Source organism: Hippichthys cyanospilos, chromosome 13, assembly GCF_059441005.1.
Source record: "Hippichthys cyanospilos isolate Australia breed blue-spotted pipefish chromosome 13, RoL_Hcya_1.0, whole genome shotgun sequence".
Lineage (NCBI taxonomy): Eukaryota > Metazoa > Chordata > Actinopteri > Syngnathiformes > Syngnathidae > Hippichthys > Hippichthys cyanospilos.
In genome coordinates, this window is record NC_142381.1 from 18031931 (window position 1) to 18055168 (window position 23238).

The following is a 23238-nucleotide window of genomic DNA, read 5'->3' on the forward strand; positions in this document are numbered from 1 at the left end:
ATGGTGACGTAGATTATGTGGGTCTGTTTGACAAATTTCAAAATGATTACATTTTTAAAAAGATAATAAACAGGTTGAATTGATTGCTTTATTGAAGAGTCAATTGTGAGTACATTCACAATTTATTCTAAAAAAAGAGGACCACACTTTCAGAAGCACTGCATGAGTCTTTTTTTTCAAAGATTTAAATGTGCTGCATCCGCAAGCTGTTTAATATTTTTTTAACATAACTCAATAAGAATTACAATTAAACATTTGAAAGATCTCTCAGCGTGACATCTTCCATCTACAACAGGTGTTAAATTAAACAGCTATATGCGCTGACACACAGCTGTGACATTATTGTCTTGGTAAAAATATGTATTATGTAATTCTTCCAAGTGTAGCAAATGTTGAGTGCATCAGAAGGCTCATGATCCATTTCCATGAGTCAAACATAATTCTCATCGTCTCTGTTCCCCATGTTGCATTTGTTCACACACTTTGGCGTAGCTGCTAACAATTAGCAGCGGCAGCGCTCGCATGAAAGTATTTGGGAAGAAGCCTGTGCCAGACGGCAATGATGTGGTCCGTGTGTGGCGGGCTAGCAGGAAAATGTTTTGATTTGAGGAGATAATGAAGGAGGGAGAGCGACGTGTCCTTGCTGCGGCACATTTGGGTTATGGCACTGTTGTGATGACAGATGAAACCCAGCGATCACATGACTGACCTCTCTCTCACTCTCTCTCTCTTTCTCTCTTGACCCCCCACCGCCTCGCCTTCTCCCTTTTTTCCTCCCCCTCTTTTCCCACAAGCAGCAATTCCGGGGATGATTGTTCCACCCATGTAGAGGATCTGGAAAAGAAGAATGTTTAGAGGAACAAGACACGAGTGCGTGTTGGACTCGGGAGCTGAAGTGACGATAAGAACTCTGTTCAAAACTCAGGCCTTTCCACTCCACTGGGATTCAGAAGACGGAACAACCTTTGCCATGTCGTTTCCCCTTTGGTTGAATTAGTGTAGCTTTGAGATTCATATTCATAAGGTGTTTGTTTGTTGGGTTACTGAAGAAGCCAAATGTGATGTGCACAAACAACAGTTAGTGAGTGTTTAGCTTGCCCGCTTAAAAAGTAAAAACACAAATAAAACTAAATCAAACAGAGAATACAATGGTGATCTATTCTTTTTATGCTATTTGAATTTTACAAAAACTGTGACCACGGAGCTTGTCACAAAAATACGATGTGATTGTTTCGCCAAAAGGGGTTCGTAAAAAACTTGAAAAGTCCAGTGACGTGTGTGTCCAGCCAGCACTGTACTGAAGGAGTTGAGCAAATATTACATTAGAATAAATGTTTGATATATTTTTGTATATATAAAAAAGCTGGTTAGTTTTCTTTATTTCATTTGGCTTTTCTTTTTTTTTTCTTCTTTTTTTTGCAATAGCTCTAGTTTGAAAAACGTCTTAAGGCAGCTTCTCAGTACAGAAGATTTGGAGATACAACAACGATTTGGATACAAAAAAAAGGGATTTGTGTAAGATATCGTATAAATACTGTATTTATCCCTTGTATTTGTACATCACCTTTGTTTAGCTGTGTTGTGAACATACTACATCATGTTTATGTTACATGATTCGCTGTCGCTATCACTATTTAAATGTGACTTCTTTTGGTTTTGTATGGGACTCACCAACACGCCATTGTCTATTTTTGTATAAGTTAATAAAACGTGTCTGTTGTTTTTTTTGTTTGTTTGTTTGTTTCCTTATCAAAGTGTTTATTGTATGGCAAAAAGTAGCATCTTATTCAGAGAATTTGGTTGAAGTAGATTTTTTTTTTTTAAAGAATATATACACATTAATATATACTGTAAAGATATATCTTTTTGTTTTTTCCAGATTGATACTGTTAATATGCATGGGTTCTCTTGAGTGGCACTGTCTTTGTGTGTGTGTGTGTGCGTGCGTGTGCGTGTGCACACATTCTTTCTTTCTCCATGTTATTTATTCCTGCTTACATACTGTATCTCTACACTCTTGTTTTCTGTCACTGTAATCTTTACCAGCAGTCTAGATGCCTTAACAATGCAATCCCATTCTTCATTCAATCACGTGTACAGTTTTCTAGCCTCGCCACAATTGTCTCTTTGCCACAGAGGAATTCATGGGAACTTGGGGGACAAAGCACAAACACACACAGGAACACAAAGAGCCATAATTCAAAAACATTTGAAAATACAACAGCAATTCTATATCGTGACTTTTGTCCAGAAATTCTTTGACCTTATTGAGCTGTTTAATTGTAAGTAGCACAGTGAGGCGCTGCCACAGCACAAACCTATCACACATGTTGGAATCACAGTTCAGACCCAAGTAGCCCCTCGCCGCATCATTCACCCCATACGGTATGTCCGCTCTTCAACATGGTTAATTACAAGCTAAACAGGAGCTCAGTTTTGTAGTATTTACCATTATTTTGTGTGTGTGCGTGCGTGTGTGCGTTTGAGCTGTTGCTGGACAGACAGACAGAGAATGGGGCTTTTCTTTCTGCTTTTCTGGTTTGGTTCAGAAGTATTTGAAGGGAAAGGCGCCCGCTGACAGACGAGTGTTTTCAGGCACTTGTGTTGTTGTTCTCTGCAAGGGGCCGCACCATATCTATTTCACAAACACACCACAAAGGTCTATTGTCGTACACAAATGGATGGCTTCTATGGGAACTTAGCTCCAACCCCATTATGATTATTGGAAGGTTTTGTACAACTAAAATGACAGATGCAAACCAAATAGCTGGTGTCTATTTCTTTCGTCTATTTTTTTTTTGGTTTGTTTTTTGTTTTTTTTGTCTTGGACTGCAAATACACTCAAAAGCTCAGAGAGAAGTCTACTGTATAGATTGTTATTGTTTTTGATGAGCTGTAAAATAACTTTTGGACTCTCACAATGTTGAATTAAAGTTACCTCTTGTCTGTGACTTTGTCTGCATTTTTATTATTCTTAATCAAGTACGATTTTTACATGTTCACATAACATACTATATATATCACCCCTTTTTTTGTTTTTGTTACTGCAATTAGGGTGAATTTTACAAAAACGCGATTTTAAGTTTACCTCCTACTTTACTGGTTACATAGATCTTGGCTTTCCAATTAAAACACATTATTAAAATGATTAAAATACTCTATTTTTAAAGGCATTTCTACATGGTGTATCGTGAAACCTTTTTTTGCGGTTATGGAGTGGTGGCAAGATAAGACTGCGAGGCAATCTACTCATGCGCGTAGGTGCAAATGCTGAAAGTGACAACAATAAATGATTTGAACTTCATTTTTTGACACAGCTGAATATTAATTTGTCTAAAAGTCACCATCACTATCTCGCCAAACAGCTCCTCGCATATTAATATATGGATATAACTGCAGATGTGCTGTTACTTTTCACGGGTGGTCATCTTTGGACCCAATCCAGCCTGTTTGAAATGGAGGTCTCTAGAAATGCTTTGCTGAAGATTTTTTTTTTTTTTTACCCAAGTGACGACTGTAGCGAGATCAGAATGCGGAGGTTCGCCCTTCGCTGTGTTTCTCCCCCCACCTACTGGAATCCATCGTGCCACTGCTCTCGCGTTTTTGTCTTGAACAGACAAATCCAGCCGTATTTTCCTTTTCATAATGCATCAAAGTCCATCGAAAAATATTAGCAACGCAGCCTCGCTGTTGACAACAAAGAGGCAATTAGGCGGAGCATACTGTATTGAATTAGAAGTATACAGTATGTAATCATTTTACATATTACTTGTTTTGCATTCAAATTAATATTATTCAAACATGTGGAGAAAATTCATCTCATTTTATATAGAGGTTGAAAATGAGGGGAAAAAAATCTATTTCTCCTCAGAAAAATACGGTAATTACTGTATAACGATGCGTATAACTATGCAATAAAAGTTTCCCACGCTGCACCAATTGCAGGCTGCTCATCTTGGAAGGGGAATTCCACCATCTACATCCCTTCTCAAGATCCCCCAACCCCCCAAATGTGTTTTTTGAGTTCTTTCTCAGCCAGTTTGGCAGTTTGGGGCGGGGGAGAGTAGTGTATGTCAATCTTTCTGAGCTGTGTGCCTGAGAAGCGCTTTTAGACTCTTTGTGATTGGGTTCTAACCAACCTATAACCCTAATGAGGACAAGCAGTAGAGTATATTGAAGAATGAATGGATTATTACTCAATTTCTAGTGTTATGCAAGTATATTTCCACCATTTTACTATAATTTAATGACCAAGAGCTTCCACCACTGTTTATATTTGCATTCTATACTTTTACAAAAAATAAAAAAAATGATGAAAATGTGCTCAAGCCTTAAAAAAGCCTTAAACCTGAAAAACTCTCAACTTCTCGAAATGAAACTAATACAACTATATATATATATATATATATATATATATATATATATATATATATATATATATATATATATATATATATGAATTTTTTTCAGAGGTGTATCTCGGCTGAGGATGCTACAGTAAATCTTGGTGACTGTGTAAAGGCTGAAGGCCTTCATGCATATGTTATTCCTATTTTAATATTCCACTCGCTTTTTGACATGCATCTCATTTCACATAATTCATCCAATTCATCTCATTTGAATTTCTACATATTAAAAAATGAATGGATAAATACACTACAGAGGCTAGTATTCATTTTCCAAGATTCATACATGTAAAAGAATTCCCACTTTCTGCCCCCCAAAAATCTTAAGATACGTCCACATTATTTATTCCTCCCTCAACACCATTCCAACCATTGTAACTTCATCATATTCATCTGACTCCAGATCATTGTCGAGCATTCATGTCTTTCAATACCATGCCATGTCATTTCATAGCATTCAGAATCCTTCCAGATACACCTCAATCGTTCTACATGCTTCAATGTATTCTCATTCAGGCTTTCGTGTTTCACACTGTAAATTGCAAATGTCTAATTATTGTTTTGATCATCATTATTAAGTTACTAATTCTTGTTTATGCTCCATACACTAGAATACTAATGCAGTTAATTGGAGCAGCAATAGTGATTTCTATTGATTATTGACATTTTTCAATAGATTTAGATGCATTGAATGCTCAATGCTTAGAATTTTATATATTGAAGGGGAAGAATTCGTCCAATCAGATTGACAACAAGGCGTTATACATAAACCCTCAAGTCTAAAACAAGTCTGCATCCCTTCCCCCTTCTCACTAGGATTCTCTCTCTAATGAATCGAATTCATTAATGCATTAGCGATGGCATGGTGAACATGGTTAGCCTGACAAGTTTCCTCCTAAACATATTAGTTAATGACGATTCCAAGGTTATTAATTGCAAACGCACCAGCCCAACCATAATTGAGTCATCATTTGCATACCCGGTCATCAGCAGAAAATTAATGTCTTTTTATTTGTGCATATGTAATTTGGGGAGGCCGCGATTGGATTACCTTAGCGAATCCTAGGTTTCTGCTGACCTCCGAGTGTTGCAGGGTCTCCATGGTAGGTAACTGGAGGCTTCCGCGGCGCCTGCGGAGGGTAACCTGAAAGTGGTGATGAATGAAGGATTTGTACACAATCTTTAATCACTTGCAGCTTGATAATTGCGCAGAGCTCTATATCTAATAAGAGAGTTGATAGTTTGCTGACAAACAGTAAAGTGTATTGACGCTTTAGCTGCAAGAGGTAGAAGATCGAATTACGGAGGCGACTACATGCAGAGGAAAAGCCTAATGTTTTTGATTAGCACGCCAAGCATCAACACGCGGCTCAAGGGACTTCCCAAATGCGCACGCGCTCGTACTCTGCGTCTGAGCAGGCACACATTCAAACACATAAATCATAAATACACCAAGACAAAAGGTGATGCCATTTTGCTCCAGCTTTGCAGGCCCAGATAGAGTGGTCAGTGTGGAGGAGGACAATAGAAGTGGGAGGCCCCGGGCAGACCCAGGCAGCCTCTCGAGACCTCGATTTCAAAGACACTATTCCTGGAGAACTAGAGGTGCCAACAGTCTCGGCGCACATCAAGAGTGCTGCTGCTCAGGAGTTTCTGCGCTACTAGTATCCTAATGAAATATATAAATGCACATATTCGGCACCATCTCGCTCATTCTCCTCTCTGTATGGACACATGAAGAGAGGAAGGGTGGCGGAGAGGCGTATTTGAAAGCAAAAACAGGATTCCCCCATGGGGATCTCACATAAAGAAAGGAAAGAAACGGAGAGGAGAGGATGGATGTGGGGGTAGTCGGGGGTGGATTTGACAATGGAAGCAGAGCTAGTCAGTGAGCAAAAAAGACAAGCGATGAATATTAATAATATTCAGTGTTGGCAAAACAGTTACAATGGACAAAGAGCGCATTCCTCACACTTAATAACTGTTATGAGGCTGTTGACGCCAAGAGGTCCAAGTTATAGAAAGACATTAGTTCGATGCTTAGTAATGTTTGTCAAGCGTAATCGGACAATCTTCTTGAATTGATAACAATAGAATAAAAAGTCTTTCCCAGTCCTGCAAGTGGGAAGATTCCAGTTTTACAGCAGAAAAGTAATGTATCCAATAAGAACAGCATTGTGTCTGTATATGCAGATGTTAAAGCCAAACTGTGTATGAATAATTAGATAGCAAATGTGCCCTTACAAATGTGAGGCCACAAGGATACTTCAGCTTCCTCCCACATTCCAGGAACACGAATGTTTGCTTAATTTAAACTGTCCATAGATTTATATGTGTTGGCAAACAGTCCAGGTTGAAACCCCACCCCAACCTAACCCAAACCAAAGTCAACTTGGCTAGGCTGCAGCTACCCTGTGACCCTCATGAGAAGAAGCCTTACAGGAAATGTTCAACAAGAAGAATGAGAAGCATTGTATGCACCAAAAAAGCTCTAGCGGTACATCGACTTACAAACACCTCTTGTTGTAAAATGTTATCCTAACCCGTGATAGCAGCTGTATTTTTTACAGTTTATGATGCATCATTTATGATTTATGAATACGTCATCTTGTCTTTTCGCCCCGCTGTTTACTTACGTCTTCCCCTTGAACTCTTTACTCAGTTCTTCCACACCTCTCACCAACAATTTAAACAGTAGAACTAACAACCATAAAATTGACATTAGCTACGGCTAATGTTGTACATATTAACATAAAAACACATTTGTAACATACGTCTTTGGGTTGTTGCGTCTAGCATTGTTAGCACGTCAGTAGCACTTTAGCAATTACATCACACAGGAAGCACTTTGCATGTCTGCAAACTAAACTTAAATAAACTTACATTCTCAAAATAAACAAAAATAAACATTGCTGCTCCTGTGACTTGTAATTGATTCATGCATCATTGGAAATGTAAAAAAAAAATGTACAATTTTTCTCTCTCTCTCTCTCTCTCTCTCTCTCTCTCTCTCTCTCTCTCTCTCTCTCTCTCTCTCTCTCTCTCTGCATATGTTCTTTTTGGGCACAAACTTTAATTTATGATACTATACACGACACACACTACATCGGAGTGTAGTGAGCACATTGACTAACTCAACTTACAACCCTGAGCACTTAAGAGTAGATACAGTATTAACAAATACAGTACTATACTACTGTGTTAATCCTAGCAAGTGGAGATGTGAATGGGTACAAAAGCAACATTGCAGCAGAGTAACTGTGATAAAACAAAAGTGACAATAAAATAAAATTTAAAAATCTCAATACGGCACTCAATATTGGTAAAGTATTAATACACTAGCATTCACCACTGTCCAAATATACAAAATGACTAGTCAGCTTTGTAAATGTAAATGTAATGTAAATTATTTTAAATGGGAAAAATAAAATTTAATTATTTTGTTTTTAGAATTTTTGTATTGATCCTTACAGTTGTTTGTTAAAGAGGAAAAAATATTGTTGACGCAGCCTGCTTTTTATCTGAAACGGTAAAAATAAATTTTCTGGTAAAAATTCAAAATTGAAGATAAACACCAATTATTTGATTGGGTTAACAGAGATAGGTGAGCTGAAGCCTACAGCTTAGTGTGACTCAACACGGACCACAGCAGCCCCAGTTGTTAGTTTCATCTCGTTCTACAAAAACAGGTAGGCATGTGTGGCACATCAAAACCTACAAAAAAGTCTATTGCAGACATATTTTAGGATGTATAGAATATGGGCTATGAATTTTTCCATTTCCATTTTTGGACATTTACATCAGTATTATTTTTGCCCCCTTGTTTTAGACCAAGGGTCTCTAAACTCGGTTCTTGATGACCACTACCCTACATGATTTTGAAGTTTCCATCCTCCAACACACCTGATTCAAATGATCGGCTCATCAACAAGGTCAGCAGAAACCTGGTACTAATCCTGATCATTTGAATCAGATGTTGTAGAGGAGGGGAATATAAAAAAACATGCAGGATAGCTGCCCTCCAGGACCGGGTTTGGTCAATCTTGACCTTGACAATTTCAAACTTCAACTTTGGGCTGTATTATCTCAAAAAATGCAAGATTTTGTTTTTCAATTTGTCTTCATTTACTTTTTTCCATACTTGTCTGCAGTGCTGCTTTTACTGACTTTACTGCCGTAAAACGAAATTAGAACATTTTCAATCAAAATGAAGAATAGTTCTACTGCTATATTTGCATACATACTATACATACTGTATTGACTTTGTGTAATGCTCTAATATAAGTAATTTTTGGGAGAATATAGCAAATCATCGCCTGTGAGTATTGTTACATAATATGTCTACACATTTTTCTCCACTGTAAATGTTTGAATACCCATTGCTTCCAAAACTGTGACTATTGGTGTTAACCGTTTGCACGGCACTGGTGTTTTTCATTGTTTGTTAGCATGACGTCAAGGCGTATTTCCTAAGGCTCAGCTATGATGTTGTTTTAAATAGACATCAAAATCTCACTGTTTTATGTTTAATTGGACAGTAAAGTTCAATTGAGTCACACACAATAGCTTGAAGCCCCATTTTTGATGAGCTCTTCACTAGTTTCCACTGCTATAATGAATAGAGTTGAAGTGAACTCACTGCCATACTGTACTTGTATTTGTCCTCACAAGTCAAATCAACAACAAGAAAAGACAAAACATCAGTTTAGATCATAGGTGTCGAACTCCAGTCCTCGAGGGCCGGCATCCTGCATGTTTTCCGGTTTTCTTTCCCCAACACACCTGATTCAAACGATTAGCTCATTAGCAAGCTCTGCAGGAGCTTCAAAATGATCCCAATCATTTGAATCAGGTGTTTTTGAGGGAAAGGGTTTGAAAACATGTAGGATACCGGCCCTCGAGGACTGGAATTCGACACCTGTGGTCTAGGCCCTAGGCCATAGATAGAGCATGAAAAGCATGAAGATCATAGTATGAATATGATGATTAAGTGTCTGTATCAACACAGGCTGGTACACCATTCTGACATAGACCAAATGTGACCAACGCCTACCCCCTGTGGCGATGACCAAATTGTTTGCATGAAGAAATACATCATAACAGTACTGACAAAATAAGTACCTCCTGCACATGTGTGACAAGTAATACCCCTCTATACAATTTTCAGCAGTAGTCACTATTCATCATTGTTAGAAAAATGGGGTATGATATAAAAACGTAAACAATGCATTCTTCACTTTGTCGACGTACCCTTGTTGGTGATATCGTACAATTCCGATCTCTCTTTAGTGAAAGTCATCTTCTCGCTCTTCCTCCTAGACAGGAGTTCGGTAACGGGCAGCTCCAGAGCCACATTCGGCACTTTCATCCTTATATTCCATGACTCTGAATGGCTTGGAAAAATTAATAATGTTAATGCTTGCTTTAAACAAACTGCGTGAATGGCGTAATAAGTGATGCATTTGAATGCTAGTCAGTCTAGTTTGCACGACTGGTCAATAGTTGGATGTGTTGGACCGATGGAAAAAGAAATGTGTTGCAAGACAGTCAAACAGCTTCAGAAACGTTAAACAGGAAACAGAAATATAGTTTGGCCTTTCAGGTTAGAAGTGTAGTTTTCAAAACAAGATGTAAGTAAACATTAAAAAAAGAACCGCTTGAAGAATTTTTAGCACAGAATAAATGTCATCTTAATGTTCCTGTGTGGGAACAAGAATGGACTCAGATGTTGGTTCAGTCTGCTTGCTTCTTTTATTGAAAATAATGCGGTTAAACTTGGTTAACACAAGTTGCTCTAAGCATCCGAACTGCCTCCGTCCGCATCCGCCATCACGCTCTCTCCATTACCATAATTACCATGAGAATATGTCATCCATCCATTCCGCTTATCCTCACTCAACTTGCTGGTGCATATATATATATATATATATATATATATATATATATATATATAGATAGATAGATAGATAGATAGATAGATAGATAGATAGATAGATAGATAGATAGATAGATAGATAGATAGATAGATAGATAGATAGATAGATAGATAGATAGATAGATAGATAGATAGATAGATAGATAGATAGATAGATAGATAGATAGATAGATAGATAGATAGATAGGTATGCTAACATTTTCATTTTAGATGTCAAAATGTTTGCGGCTCCCAGTGTTGTCTTTTCTCTGGAATCTGGATCAAGATGGCTTTTCGAGTGTTAAAGGATGTTGCTGACCCCTGGTCTAGACAGACATTGCATATGGAACTCTGGAGTGTGGCCAATGTTTTGCCTAGCCCCTGATGGTGAATAAATCCTTCTTTGTTTGGAACATATCTCGTCCTGGCTTCACTGCATTTTTTGGGGTCCACCTTTCCGCACCTCTCACCAACATGCCCTGAAGATGACGGTTTTCATCATTTCCTGTTCTTTCCCCATGCTCTTTATATACTAGCTAAGAGACAATCTGCGTGATCAAACGTCATGACGGCCCGATTCCGATTCAACATGCTGAATCCAGAGAAAGTATCCCCTTATTCCCTACCAATGACTCTGATGTCCTGACAGTGTTTTTTTTAACTAATCAGATGGTGTCAGTGGCGTAGTGGAGGGTATACAGCAGTATAGGGCATTTATCCACTTTATTTAAAGTAACCAATGTGCATACCCACTTCTAATCTCTCCCCGATGCTCACTTTTCAATAATATCCAACTGTCCTCAAGAATGGTACAACATCGTTCGAGGAAGATTGATTTGTCAGCCACATAAGCTGAGTTTTGATGCACAGAAGTGCATTTTTATATTGGCCGTATTCTTACTTAGACTAATTACCGTCAACTAGAGATTGGGATTTCAGTTCACTGTTAGTATCAAGTGCCTGTTGCAGCTAATAGCAACAGAGGTCGTTACAGCATTATTTTCAATAAAAGAAGCAGGCAGGCTTAACCAACATCCGAGTCCACCCTTGTTCACACACAGGAATAATACTAAAACTGAAAGGAAAAAGTTATGTCCCCATCTTATTAGATTTGAAAACACAGAAAGGTAATTCATTTTACTCGTTTATTAATTGCAGTCTTTTGGCATATACACACACAACCATAAACTTGGAGAAACACCGATACTGTTTTGCGTATCCTTGTTGAGTCTCCGGTATATTTAAGTCAGAGTTTGTATTCAGTTAGTTATCGGGTCATTGTGTCACACGTCATTGTTTTTGCTCTTTGTCTAAGTCCATGTTCGAGTTGCCTGGTGTCACTACGTTGAGTATTTTCTTCTCTGTTCGTTTCAGTTCCGTGTTTTCTCTTTGAGCCTGCTCCTGTCTGCTGTATTTGTAATTGATGTCTTTTTGGTTGTTACTTTTTTGTTTGCTACCCTGATTTTTGCTCCTCAATTTTTATTCAACATAATTTTTGGAGTTCACCTCTCTTTCCGCTTCCCTACCTTTGGGTCTGCCTCTGCTCACCACCATGCCAAAACTTGACAGGAATGATGGTATTTCATTTCACTAATCTCCTGTTTGCTTCATTTTGCTGAAAATGTTTCCACTTGGTGATGCTGATTGTTCATGGAAAGAGGGGGGCCATGTCTTGCCGATGACTGTTCACAGTACTGTGTGTAAGAGAGACAGTGGGATGCATGATTGTTGGGTTTTGTTTTGTTATGAAATCAATCATGAATTGTCAGATCTGTGGAGTGACAAACAACTTGAAGAATTCCAAAAAAAATGTCTAAAAAATAACCAAAACATGTTTGCCTCATGATGAATAAATACATTTTACAACCCTCCATTCTGCTTGTTTGACCTGTAATACTGTAAGTATAAACTGGTCCTAATTAAGTCATGATAATTCCATAATGGTTAGTAGAAATGACAGATTTTTGTTTAGAGTTGCCTTATATGTCACTGGTTCTAAAACTATCCTTTTTATTCTTTAATACTTAAAAAAAGGGTGACATTTCTCAAGGGACCACAACACCACTCGATGGCACATATCGGTGCGCAGACTCTAACTGACTTCCGATGTTGGTTTATTGTATGTTCATCATGCAATACCAGGACTAGTACAGTACATTTTGCCATCAAGTGGAAGCGCATTTAATTGTTTTTCCTTTCAACATATTCAGCTATTGTTTGATAAACAGATATACATTTTGTGGAAAATAAATAAAATCTTTTGAACCATTTAATTGAATTTGGGTAATGACTCGCCGCACACCTGACACTTTTTGAGGATCACTGTGATAGTTTGACCAAGCAGATCTTCCTGGAAATACAGTATAGGCTACTGCATGTTGAATCAAACCACAACAAGAAGTGAACTATTTAAAGCAACTGACCTCTTGGCATTGTTTTAATCTGTGACCCTAAAAGGGAAGAATGACTGTGCTAAAGTGAGAAAAAGGTCAATGTTTATTATTCCTGTTAAGATGATCAATCTTTGCCTCATCCACACAGCAGCGCTAGATGAGGGTTTTGCATTCTAAACATTACTGTGGCTGGCAGAAGTGACGTGCCCTGCTACGGTAGAAGCATGGCTCAAACGCGCATTTGTGGCTATTGTATTTGGTGCTTTGCAGGTGCACAGAACACCATTCTACATCTGGCTGCTGGTAAGACAGAGCACGTTCGAGCTCGGTGGCTACACAACGGATGAAGCTGCTCTCACATTTGAGGTTTGTGCTCTCGCTTATGAGGGTGTGTGGTCGTTTCCCACAGTAATTATGGTGGTGACTCTGTGTGTCTGTCTATGATCTGTGTGGTACCTGTCAGAGGGAAGCCGGCAGAGCACATGCTTTATACGCCTTGTAATTGCCGCTGCTAATTTACTGTGCAGTGGTCTAATGAGTGGGGAGGGTGAGGGGCTGAGGTGTGTAATGGATGTTAGAGCAATAGAGATACAAAGATAGATTTTATCGTATATCTAGAGCAAGGGGGATAGTGGGCGCCTGCAAAGTGTGTGCGTGTGTTCAGCAAGCATGTTAGTACACTTATCTTTATTGTTCTACGAAAGCAAAAAATATTTTTCTTTCGATCTCTTCCCCGTATGCATTCCCCCTCAGCGAGCACATTAGACACACTTTTTGTTATGTTGATTAATGATAAAAGCAAACCCATAAATAATGTAAATTATTTATTCCATTTATTCAGATGCTAATTAGGGCCAGAAGCAGCTACCTCAGAGAGATACACCCTTTATTATTTTTTTTTTCTTCTCTAGTAAAGCTAGAAAGGCCAAGTGACTGTGGCACATATTAATGTCATTCATACTTTGAAGCACCAACGCTATCTTGTGATGGGGGACACATCCAGCCTTCATTTTCCCCTAATGAGGTCGTGATAAAGGCCAGTGGTTTTCGACACACGCGCGCACATATGCAGGCACATTGTTTTTTTTAGTCTGTGCGCTCTCGATGAACGCTGGATTGACAGGCTCCTCTTTGATTGATGCACCGCAGTCCGTCCACATGTTCTACAGCTCAGTCATTTAATTATGTTTCCTAAGCATCATTAAGTACCATTATTTTTTATCATATTCTAATGAGAGAGGTGGCCGGTCGCAGGACAAGCTAATTGGCGATTAATGTTGTGTATCAGTGAAAGACAACGCAAGATTGCTCATTTAATGACACAACGCTGTATTTAAGTGCTGAATACGGGAAAATGCAAATAAAAGGAATTGGGCCTTATCTGGATCATTTTACTTTGTACATCTTCTGGATCTGCCTTCTATAGAAACACACACACAACCAGACACCTTGCATTACTTTAAATTGTTGACTTCTTAGGCGCATTATGCACACTTATTGCGATAATGGCGGAAGACATAAGTCAGCTGCTCCTCCAGATTATCCTCTAATAACTGACTCGGTATTGATGCACTGCGTCACAGCTACGCGCAGACACGAGATCGTGCGCGAACACAGACACAAACATCTTCATGTGGTATTGATGCGGCGCGCGGCTGTAGGTGTTTCCATTTAAGGTCAGTCGATCGCCTTAAGTATGTAATGTAAGGAGGGGGGTCCGTAAACATGTCAAATTAGCAGTAATGAATGGGCAGGCGCCAGCAGGGGGAAGTGTCAGGGTGCAGGCTCAGGACAATACATTAGCCTGAGTTATCCTAGTGTGGCCCGCTCTAACACACGCGGTGACCATGCAGACACAGTGTGTAAACCAAAGGGACCCATTCAGCGGTCACACACTCTGTTTTAATGGGGCTGTGTGCCTGATTGGTGTCCCAAAGACAAAGGTTCACTTGACAATGAAATGTTAGCGGGCGGGTGCTTCAAAACACTTAAAGAGCAAAGTTAAAAGACTGAGCTGCACAATTAGGAGAATCAGGGTATAAAACAAGAAACCTCAACCAAGGTTTACACGTTCCTGCCCTGTTAAACCAAAGCAAGGCAGAGGACCTTCATCGCTAAGGGAAGTATAAATCTAAATGTCTTTTAAAAGTTAATATTTTTTCTATAATCAGTGTGAGAAATGTCTTATCTTCTTACGTGCGACCATTGCCTTTTGCTGTTGAAAACTACGACACGTTGTTCTCAAGACTCAGGTAATGACCCCGACTTGCCTGTTTTCTGTGTTTGATCACATGGCGTGGGCAAGACGTGACGGGATTGATTACCTGAGTCCTGAGCAGATGTGATGTAATTTTCTGTAAACAGTAAGTGGCAATACACAATATGTTTTTAAACTAATAAATTGTGTATGAAAAATTATTTCGTTATTAAGTTAATTTAAGACAAAATATTATCTTTACCGTAGAATATGGCCAAATATTTTTAGTATCTCTCAAATCTTAGCTTGGTCCGGTGATTTCACCCTGACGGTTCTAAGTATTAACTTTTTTTATTTGATGCGGTGTTGCCTTAAGATGTGAGTGACAGGTTTTTCAATATACCCGTCAGCAAAAAAATTGAGAGGTGTGCGCGCTACAGTAGCAATGGACTTATTTCAGCTCACTTTACAATAGGCAGCAGTCTGATGAGTCTGAGCCATTTTGCCTAGCACAATTATAGGGCAAATCACATTTGTATTGTCTATTTGTATGCACAGGTGGAGTTTTCTTTCTTTTGATTCTTTCCGTTAAAGTGTGTCTCTGCCGATTGGTGAGTAATTTATTCAGACAAGTCCGACTGGAATCACATTAGCGTGGAGAATATACAGTTTTGAACAGCAAAATAGCAGGTCAATGTCTGGATTATATTTCAAAAGAAAGAACAGTCTTCTACTGTATGCTGTTGAATAACTTACTAGTTAGACAACTGATCATGAGCAGCATGCACACACTTGTTGATCAAGCCAGTGATGTTTGTGGGCAACATATGCATATAAATGAGCCAACAAAGTTAAACATTTTAGTCAATTTTCTTGGATTTTATCCATTCTAAATTGGTGTTGATGGCAACAAGAGCACTCAATATCAGTCTTTGGCATCCGATAAAAGCAGCAGCCTCCATCTCCGCCCTGCCCCATGCCTCCAATGCAAAACGAATTTTTCTTTGTCTGATTTTCTTCATCTGACAAATCAGTATTGCCATTTTCATTGCTGATTCCACTTCAAATGCCTTTTCTGGCTCAAATAAATAATGCTGGTCCATTTGCTTGTGACTTTGGTCAAATTATTTATTTTAGCAATGATAACAAATCACCAAGAAATAGCCCCGTTAATGACTAGACATCACAAGCATTAGTAATATTGTACTCGTTACAAATTAAAGTAATGTATACATTATGCATTATTTTTATGCATTATTTTTTAACCCCAAATCAGCCAAAAGCACTGCGAGATTGGAGGACAAAAGTCTGAGGGAAAATCTTTACTTGCTGATCTACTACAGCTGAGATGAATCGGCAGGTTGAATAAGAACAGTACATACACGAGATGGACATACGCCCATTACTTTCAGATCGTCAGACATAAATACAAAAACAATAAAGTGAAGTTAGCGAAAACAAAACACGCAGAGGATTGCGCTCTCTCGCTGAGGGATGACACTTCGACATCAAGAGGATAGAAGATTCGTTAGGAGATACGCTTCCACTTTCCACAGTGAATTCAGCAGCATTTGGAAACCAACATACAGTATATACTGCAACTGGCATTAATGACAAGATAAGCTAACGCTAATTTTCACTGTTCAGTTGCTATAAATAATAGTCTATAAATAGTTCTGGTCAATGTGTATCAAGATGAAGCATACAAACTCCTAGCCTTTGCATTAAACACCTTAACTGTAGGTGATTTGCTAATATGAGCCCCTCTCAAACCATCTATTTTTGAAACCTAGCCAACTGATCTTGAATTTGAATTTTCACATTGAAATTGTAAAATGCACAAATCGTTTTTGCCTACAGTATAAACAATGAATCACTATGCTGTGAAGCTTAATTATAAAGAGATTAAAATACAAAAAAAAATGTATCTTGTCTTTAAAGGTTTACAATACAATACAGATTAAATTATTTGTACTGGTTTTAGGCTTAAGCCAACCTTTCACTGGGTGTGTAATGAGCTACATTTAGAATGGCAAATCCATATTTCCAGTTATGGTTTTCAGAGTAATGTAAAATTAATGCAATAGTAGTGCAATGCATTACATTTCAAATACAGTTATATTGTAATGTAACTAATTACTTTGAAATGAACAAGATGCTGCCATATAGTGTTCCTACAAACAGTAATGTTCTCAGGTCTACAAGATTCCCTCTTGTTCCTCCAGATGTAATGGTCATTAAGGCCTACACTTCCACTTTAGTTTCATCAGAGAACAGGACATGTTTCCAGAAGTTAAGATCTTTGTCTTTGTCTCTTTTTGCACACCGTCGTCTGGCTTTTTTTTTTTTTAATGTTTCTTTAGGAGTAATGGCTTTATTCTTGGTGAGTGACCTTTCAGCACATGCAGGTGCAAAACTCCTTTAACTGGGAATGATAACACTTTCTTACCAGCCTCATCCAGCTTCTTGACAAGATCTTTAGCTTTTGTCCTTGGGGTTGATTTGCACATTTCAAACCAAAACATGTTCATCTCTTGGACACAGACCCCGTCTACTTCTTGACCGATGTGATGGTTGGACATTCCCATGATGTTCATACTTACGGATAAATGTTTGAACAGATGAATGTAGGAACTTTAAGCATCTGAACATGGCACCCAAAGATGAGCCAGACTTGTGGAGCTCCACAATTCTTTTTCTAAAGTTCAAGCAGATTTCTAATGATCATCCTGTGGTTTCAAATTGAGAGACAGAATGTTTGGGGTGTGGTCTTAAATGCATACCCAAGTGTCCAGTCAATTAACTCACAAGTTGGCAGTTAACCTATCAGGTGCGTCCATAGACATGGCCTCATTATCTGGGCTTTACCGTGCTTAAAAAAAAAATCATAATAATTTTGTGTATGTGAACTTTTGACCTCAAAGAAAATCTAAAAGAAATTCTCTGTCTAATTATTGATTAATTTAACAAAAGTTTTTTGGTGATCCAGATTGACCTAAAAAGGGGAGGTTGTATATATATATATATATATATATATATATATATATATATATATATATATATATATATATATATATATATATATATATATATATATATATATGTGTGTGTGTGTGTGTGTGTGTGCGTGTGTGTGTGTGTGTGTGTATATTGAGTGTATTGATTAACGCTGATAGATGCTTTTCATTACACCCCAACACTGAGGAGTACCATTGACATCCTGGGGCAAGGAGAGCAACTCCAGTCCTTCAACAATGAAAAGAAAAAATCAATACCTTCATCGGTATTTTTATCCGGATTTACTTTCAAATCAAACAGATTGCTGGTTGCTTCGTGAAGATAATAAATCCAGACTCATGATTACCTTCCTGCCCATGGATGGAGCTCAGGTAAAAAGCAAGGTTGATACATCCAAAACCTATGACAGGAGTTTGTAGTACACCAGCAAAAACAACAAATAAGCCAACATCAAGGAAAACTTCCTCGGTGGAGGTAAAACATAAAAAACAAAATATGACAGCTAGATAGCTAAGAAGGGAGAGAAAGCAAACGTTGGTATTTATTTTTTCTTGTCTCTGTTGAAATAGTAAAAGGACCTCTGGTTTAATAAACCATGAATCCTTTCACAGAGAGTTTGTATGTTATTCTTTGGCGAAACAGATATGCGGGGAAGGAACGAACGAGTGAGAGAAAGAGTAACAGAAAACAGCGGGGGTGGGGTGGAGGAGAGATATGTTGCAACCATTCGAATTTAGTTCTCTCTCTCTCTCTCTCTCTCGCTCTCTCTCTTCGTTGTACACACATCATTTCCAGGCTGTATGTTAGTTTTGGGTTGAAAAGTGAGGGGTGGGAGAGGGGGGGGGGGGGGGGGGGGGGGGGGGGGTACACATCCTTTTTGGTCCAGCCTGGGAGCGAACAAGCATAAACGAGAAGCAAAAGATCCACTTCCCATCTGTGAATGATTAAACCTCTCTCCTCTTCCACTCCACTCCACTTTTGACACTTTGACACACCAAAATTGCTCTCTAACATACTTGCCCCGCAATTGGCTTCACCACAACAGTGCATATGTACGGCTCGGGCGTATATCGCAGCATGCTGCATACTTACCCAAAAGGCCGCTCCGATTTGGAGGATTCCTTTGACCCTTGCGTCCACAGAGGATATGGTGATAAATAAACATGTACACAAGTGTCTGTGTAAGTTGTCTCTTTGGCCCCCTCACTCCCACTCGCCCCTCGCTCTCCCTCGCCTTCCTGTAACAAAGGTTACATTGATCATGTTTCTAAAAGAGACTCTGTATTTCCACGCTGCTCTGGCTCTGATATATTTTTCTTGGCAGATCGGACTTCTACTTTTGTCATTCACTCAGCATATTTTAACAAATTAGAAACATTAGAAACCAGGATCGCCGCGGTGTTTTGGTTAGGGTTTGAAACTCTTACGGTCCCCACAATTATATTTCAAAACACGGCCGGATTGTTTGACAGCTGAGCGGAATAAAACCCTAAAACAACTTTTTCATGAGAAACACATGGAGTTGCAATTAGAAGCCGGCGTGATGATGACGATGCGTGTTCGCGCTGCTTTGTTTGTTGTCGCGTGATGGCGACGCAGCATCCAGGTTGGAGGTCAACGCATGTGTACGCTCACCTTTTGAAGAGTGTGTCGTCCTGCGTGCGCGCGTGTGTGTGTGTGTGTGTGTCTACGTGTGCAAGGGACAAAGGGACACAGTGCTCCACATAACAACATTACAGATGGCTGTTGTGAGTGGTTGTGACAGTGAAAGCGAGTGAGTTCCCACTCCATACAGATGTACTCTGAGTGACCTTACAAAGTAAAACAGCACCCCACCCCCACCCCCTTGCGTCTCCCTCTCACTCTGGCACACACTGTCAATTCTCACTCAGCCCTTGCGGGCCACTAAAACTTGTTTCCTGAGCCAGGAATACATCAAGGGCCAGGAATATATAAGCAGTGAGCCGAGGAGATGCATAGCAAGGGTCCAGGAAAGCAAAACTTGGACTAAATAAATACTGGACTGAAGGATTAGTAGCTTATGCCACCTATAAAAGAAAGAAAGGTATGCCAGCCTGAGTTAACAACCACGTGCTCTGACTTTACCCTCCGTTGTTTCACTTTTTGTACGCTAAAACATTTCAGCACATTTGCTTTATGGACTAAAAGGGTGAAGTAGAAATAACTTCCCTTTGCTTAACAATCGCCTCCTTCCTTTTTACTGACATAGAGACTATATAAAATGATTGCATGGGGAGAGGAGCATAAAAAGGCAAGCATTGGTAATTGATGCTTTTGGAAGCTGCAAATGAGAAGAAAAAAATGTAGCACCCAACCCAAACACATAAAAAAATGATATTAAAGTTCTAAATTGGTTGAATTTCTTATGACTGATAACCAAATCAAAGATGGTGTAACCCACTTAAAACTTTTTTAAATGAATAATCACACACATCCATCTATTAACTTAAAAACAATGACCACTCACCAACCAGATGCCACTGCTTGTCTAGTTTTCATACAAAGTACAATAGCTGCAATTAGATTTTGAAAAAAAATGTGTGTAATAATTCATGTTATAATCCTTATATACTGTGCTGTGAAAGTTCTAAAATAGATCCGTTCAGTGCAGTTTGCCTTTTATTTGTCTTCATGAGGCTTTTGTGGTTCCTCTATGAAAACCATGCTTTGTAAATCTACACAAATGATGTACAAAAAGTACCTATTAACCATCCATTTTCATGAGCTGTTTATCCTCGCTGGCTTGCTGATGCTTATCCCAGCCATTTTCGGGCAGTAAGCTGGGGACACCCAGGGCTGTTTGGCAGCCAATCACAGGGCACACAGAGACAAACAACAAGTCACATCTAAGGCCAATTTGGGATGTCTAACATACCTACCATGCATGGTTTTGGAATTTGCAGTGCAAAGCGAATTTGGATGAAAAAAAATGTATATGTTTAAAACAGAAATGTGTGTCAGCCGCGTCTGATGAGTTAAAAGTTTGGAACCACCTTTCAAGTGATATCTCTAATATAAAGCACACAGTATTATTCTCGCTCATCTGCTGGAAACATCTGTCACATAAAACTTTACAAAACATATATATATATATATATATATATATATATATATATATATATATATATATATATATATATATATATATATATATATATATATATATATATATATATATATAAGCTGCAGCAACAGATAAGCCGCACTGGCTATAAGCCGCAAGTATATGGTGGTAATATGACATTTTTAAATTTTCTTTAGATTTTTTTTTTTAATTGTCTACCAACTGCAACATCCTCTCTCTTTAAAAGACTGAACATGCCTGCATATTTAGTCCCAGCATTATATTTATCGAAAATGGATAGATGAATATTACCAACAGAATACTGCAGAGTTAAACAGCCGTTCAAACTCAAAATCAATACTTCGATAGCATTCGTTCTCCCGTTGTTTAATTGATGATTATTTTAGTGAACATTGCATACACTGCAAATAAATAATATACACAATTATAAATGTATAAATGCAATCATATATACTGTATATCGTGTATCAAATTTACGCGTCACAAACTTTTATACAAGATCTTATTCAATTTAGACATTTTTTTCACATCTTTTCAGTTCTATTTCATAGTTGTTCCATAAATTGACTCCTTGAACACACATTTGCTTGACCGGTAGGAAAAACCAGCAGATAAGCCGCACTGGACTATAAGGGCTCAATTCATAATGAAAAAGTCACATTTTATAGTCCGAAAAACACGGTGTATAGTTTGACTCCTATGTTTTGCAAAGGAGTCACTTTAATACAAATTGAACACATGTTTAATTCATTTTCAGTTGAATTTGTTACTAATTTGAAAATATATATATTTTTTTAATGCTGTCCCTGTCACAGCATTAATAAGACATTAAATTAGATTTGCTGGTAGCTGCGGAAGGTTTGTTCAAATCTTCACATCCCTCCAGTGGTACCCCAATTTGAGAGTTGCTAGAATGTACAGACTGATGTATGCCAATGTGTTCACTGACTTCTCAGGCAAGTATGACTGGGCCCTTTGAATTCTACCTGCCCTTTGCAAAAAGCAGTTAATTCAAGTATACTATTCATTCATGTATTTATTTTTTAATACTGAAAAAGGGACAGTATATCTCAAGTTTCGTTTTCAACCCTAGTGTGGTATTTCGTTCTTGGATTTCACATCAAAGGGTAAGCATTGAAAAAGGACACTTATGCTGCATTCAGATGGAGCGCGAAGAGCGTTCGGTTTTGTATTGTAGTCAATGGAGTTCGCGCGACGGGCGCGATGACGCCTCGAGCGAAGCGATGGATGCGATGGAGCGCCGTGCGGTGCCTAATTACGCGTGACGCGAGAAGTTAAAAAATTTGACCTTTTGTCATGTGTCGCGTAGCATCATCCAATCAGCCTCAGGAACATTCAACGACTCGCACAGGGGGCAGGAATGAATCATGGCGGCTGCTTTGCGGTCACCAGGAGCTATCCAACACGGCCAATTGAGCTTTCAATACAAAAACGGAGCCAAGCAAGAGTTGGCTTGCAGAATGGCAGACGGGTGAATTTGGGACAACTGGTATGTGCAGCGTTTCCTTCATTTTTTAACAGCTGTTGAACCTAGTTACTGTGCTAAGCTAACAATCGTGCAGCACTGACAGCACAGTATTTAGCACGGTATCAGCCACTTAATTGCGACATTGAAGCTTGCATTTTTTTGGGGGGGGGGGGGGGGGGGGACGAGTATTGCCGTAAAGCGAGGGACACACAGTGTAAAAAGAAGAATAAAGGTGCTGTCGGAGAAATTATTGGCTCTGAAAAAAATCCCAGAAAATTGAAAGTTCTCAGCAATGCTCTCATTTCCGGATCCACTGTTAAGTGCACACCAAGCTCACTCCCCTACCCTCTCGTCACACTTTTGCGTGAAAAGTGAGCATCTTGAACTTGTGACAAAACACCTCGAGTATAGCGTAAACGACACCCTCCATCTGAACACGGCATAAGGAGCGGAAATTTCACCCATGGTGACAAATTGTCAAAGCTCTTGACCATTTAGATTTCAAACTACCAGGAATGTGCCACCCCTTGGCTAAAATACTGTAGGAATAATGTGGAAGAAAATGACCAGAAAATGGCCAAAACACTGCAAAGGGTTAATCTCATCTCACTGATGGGACAACCAATTTTGTTTGTCAGCCAAACAACCGATACAATTGTTGACAAAATGTACACATCGTATTTCTCTGAGTACAAGTCGACCTTGCCTATAAGTT

The 23238-nt window shown here is 38.8% G+C and overlaps 1 protein-coding gene and 1 long non-coding RNA gene across 4 annotated transcripts in view; one reads left to right on the top strand and one right to left on the bottom strand.

Annotated features, from left to right (window-relative positions):
• ebf1a (EBF transcription factor 1a) overlaps positions 1-2951 on the top strand; it is a 72957-nt gene extending 70006 nt beyond the window's left edge. For 2 of the 3 annotated variants that reach the window (XM_088431437.1, XM_088431439.1), the window contains one exon: positions 798-2951. Coding sequence is in view for 1 of the 3 variants with exons in the window: in XM_088431439.1 (XP_088287565.1) it covers positions 798-829 (32 nt within the window). In the remaining 2 variants the exon portion in view is untranslated. Of the gene's footprint in view, positions 1-794 lie in introns of all 3 variants that reach the window. The other variant, XM_088431438.1, reaches the window with a different exon arrangement.
• On the bottom strand, positions 152-19107 carry LOC148414102 (uncharacterized). Its single transcript, XR_015867603.1, has 3 exons — positions 19021-19107; positions 5458-5550; positions 152-834 (listed from the first exon to the last, which is right to left on the bottom strand). It is a non-coding gene; the product is annotated as an uncharacterized LOC148414102 (long non-coding RNA).
• Positions 19108-23238: the final 4131 nt, after the last annotated feature.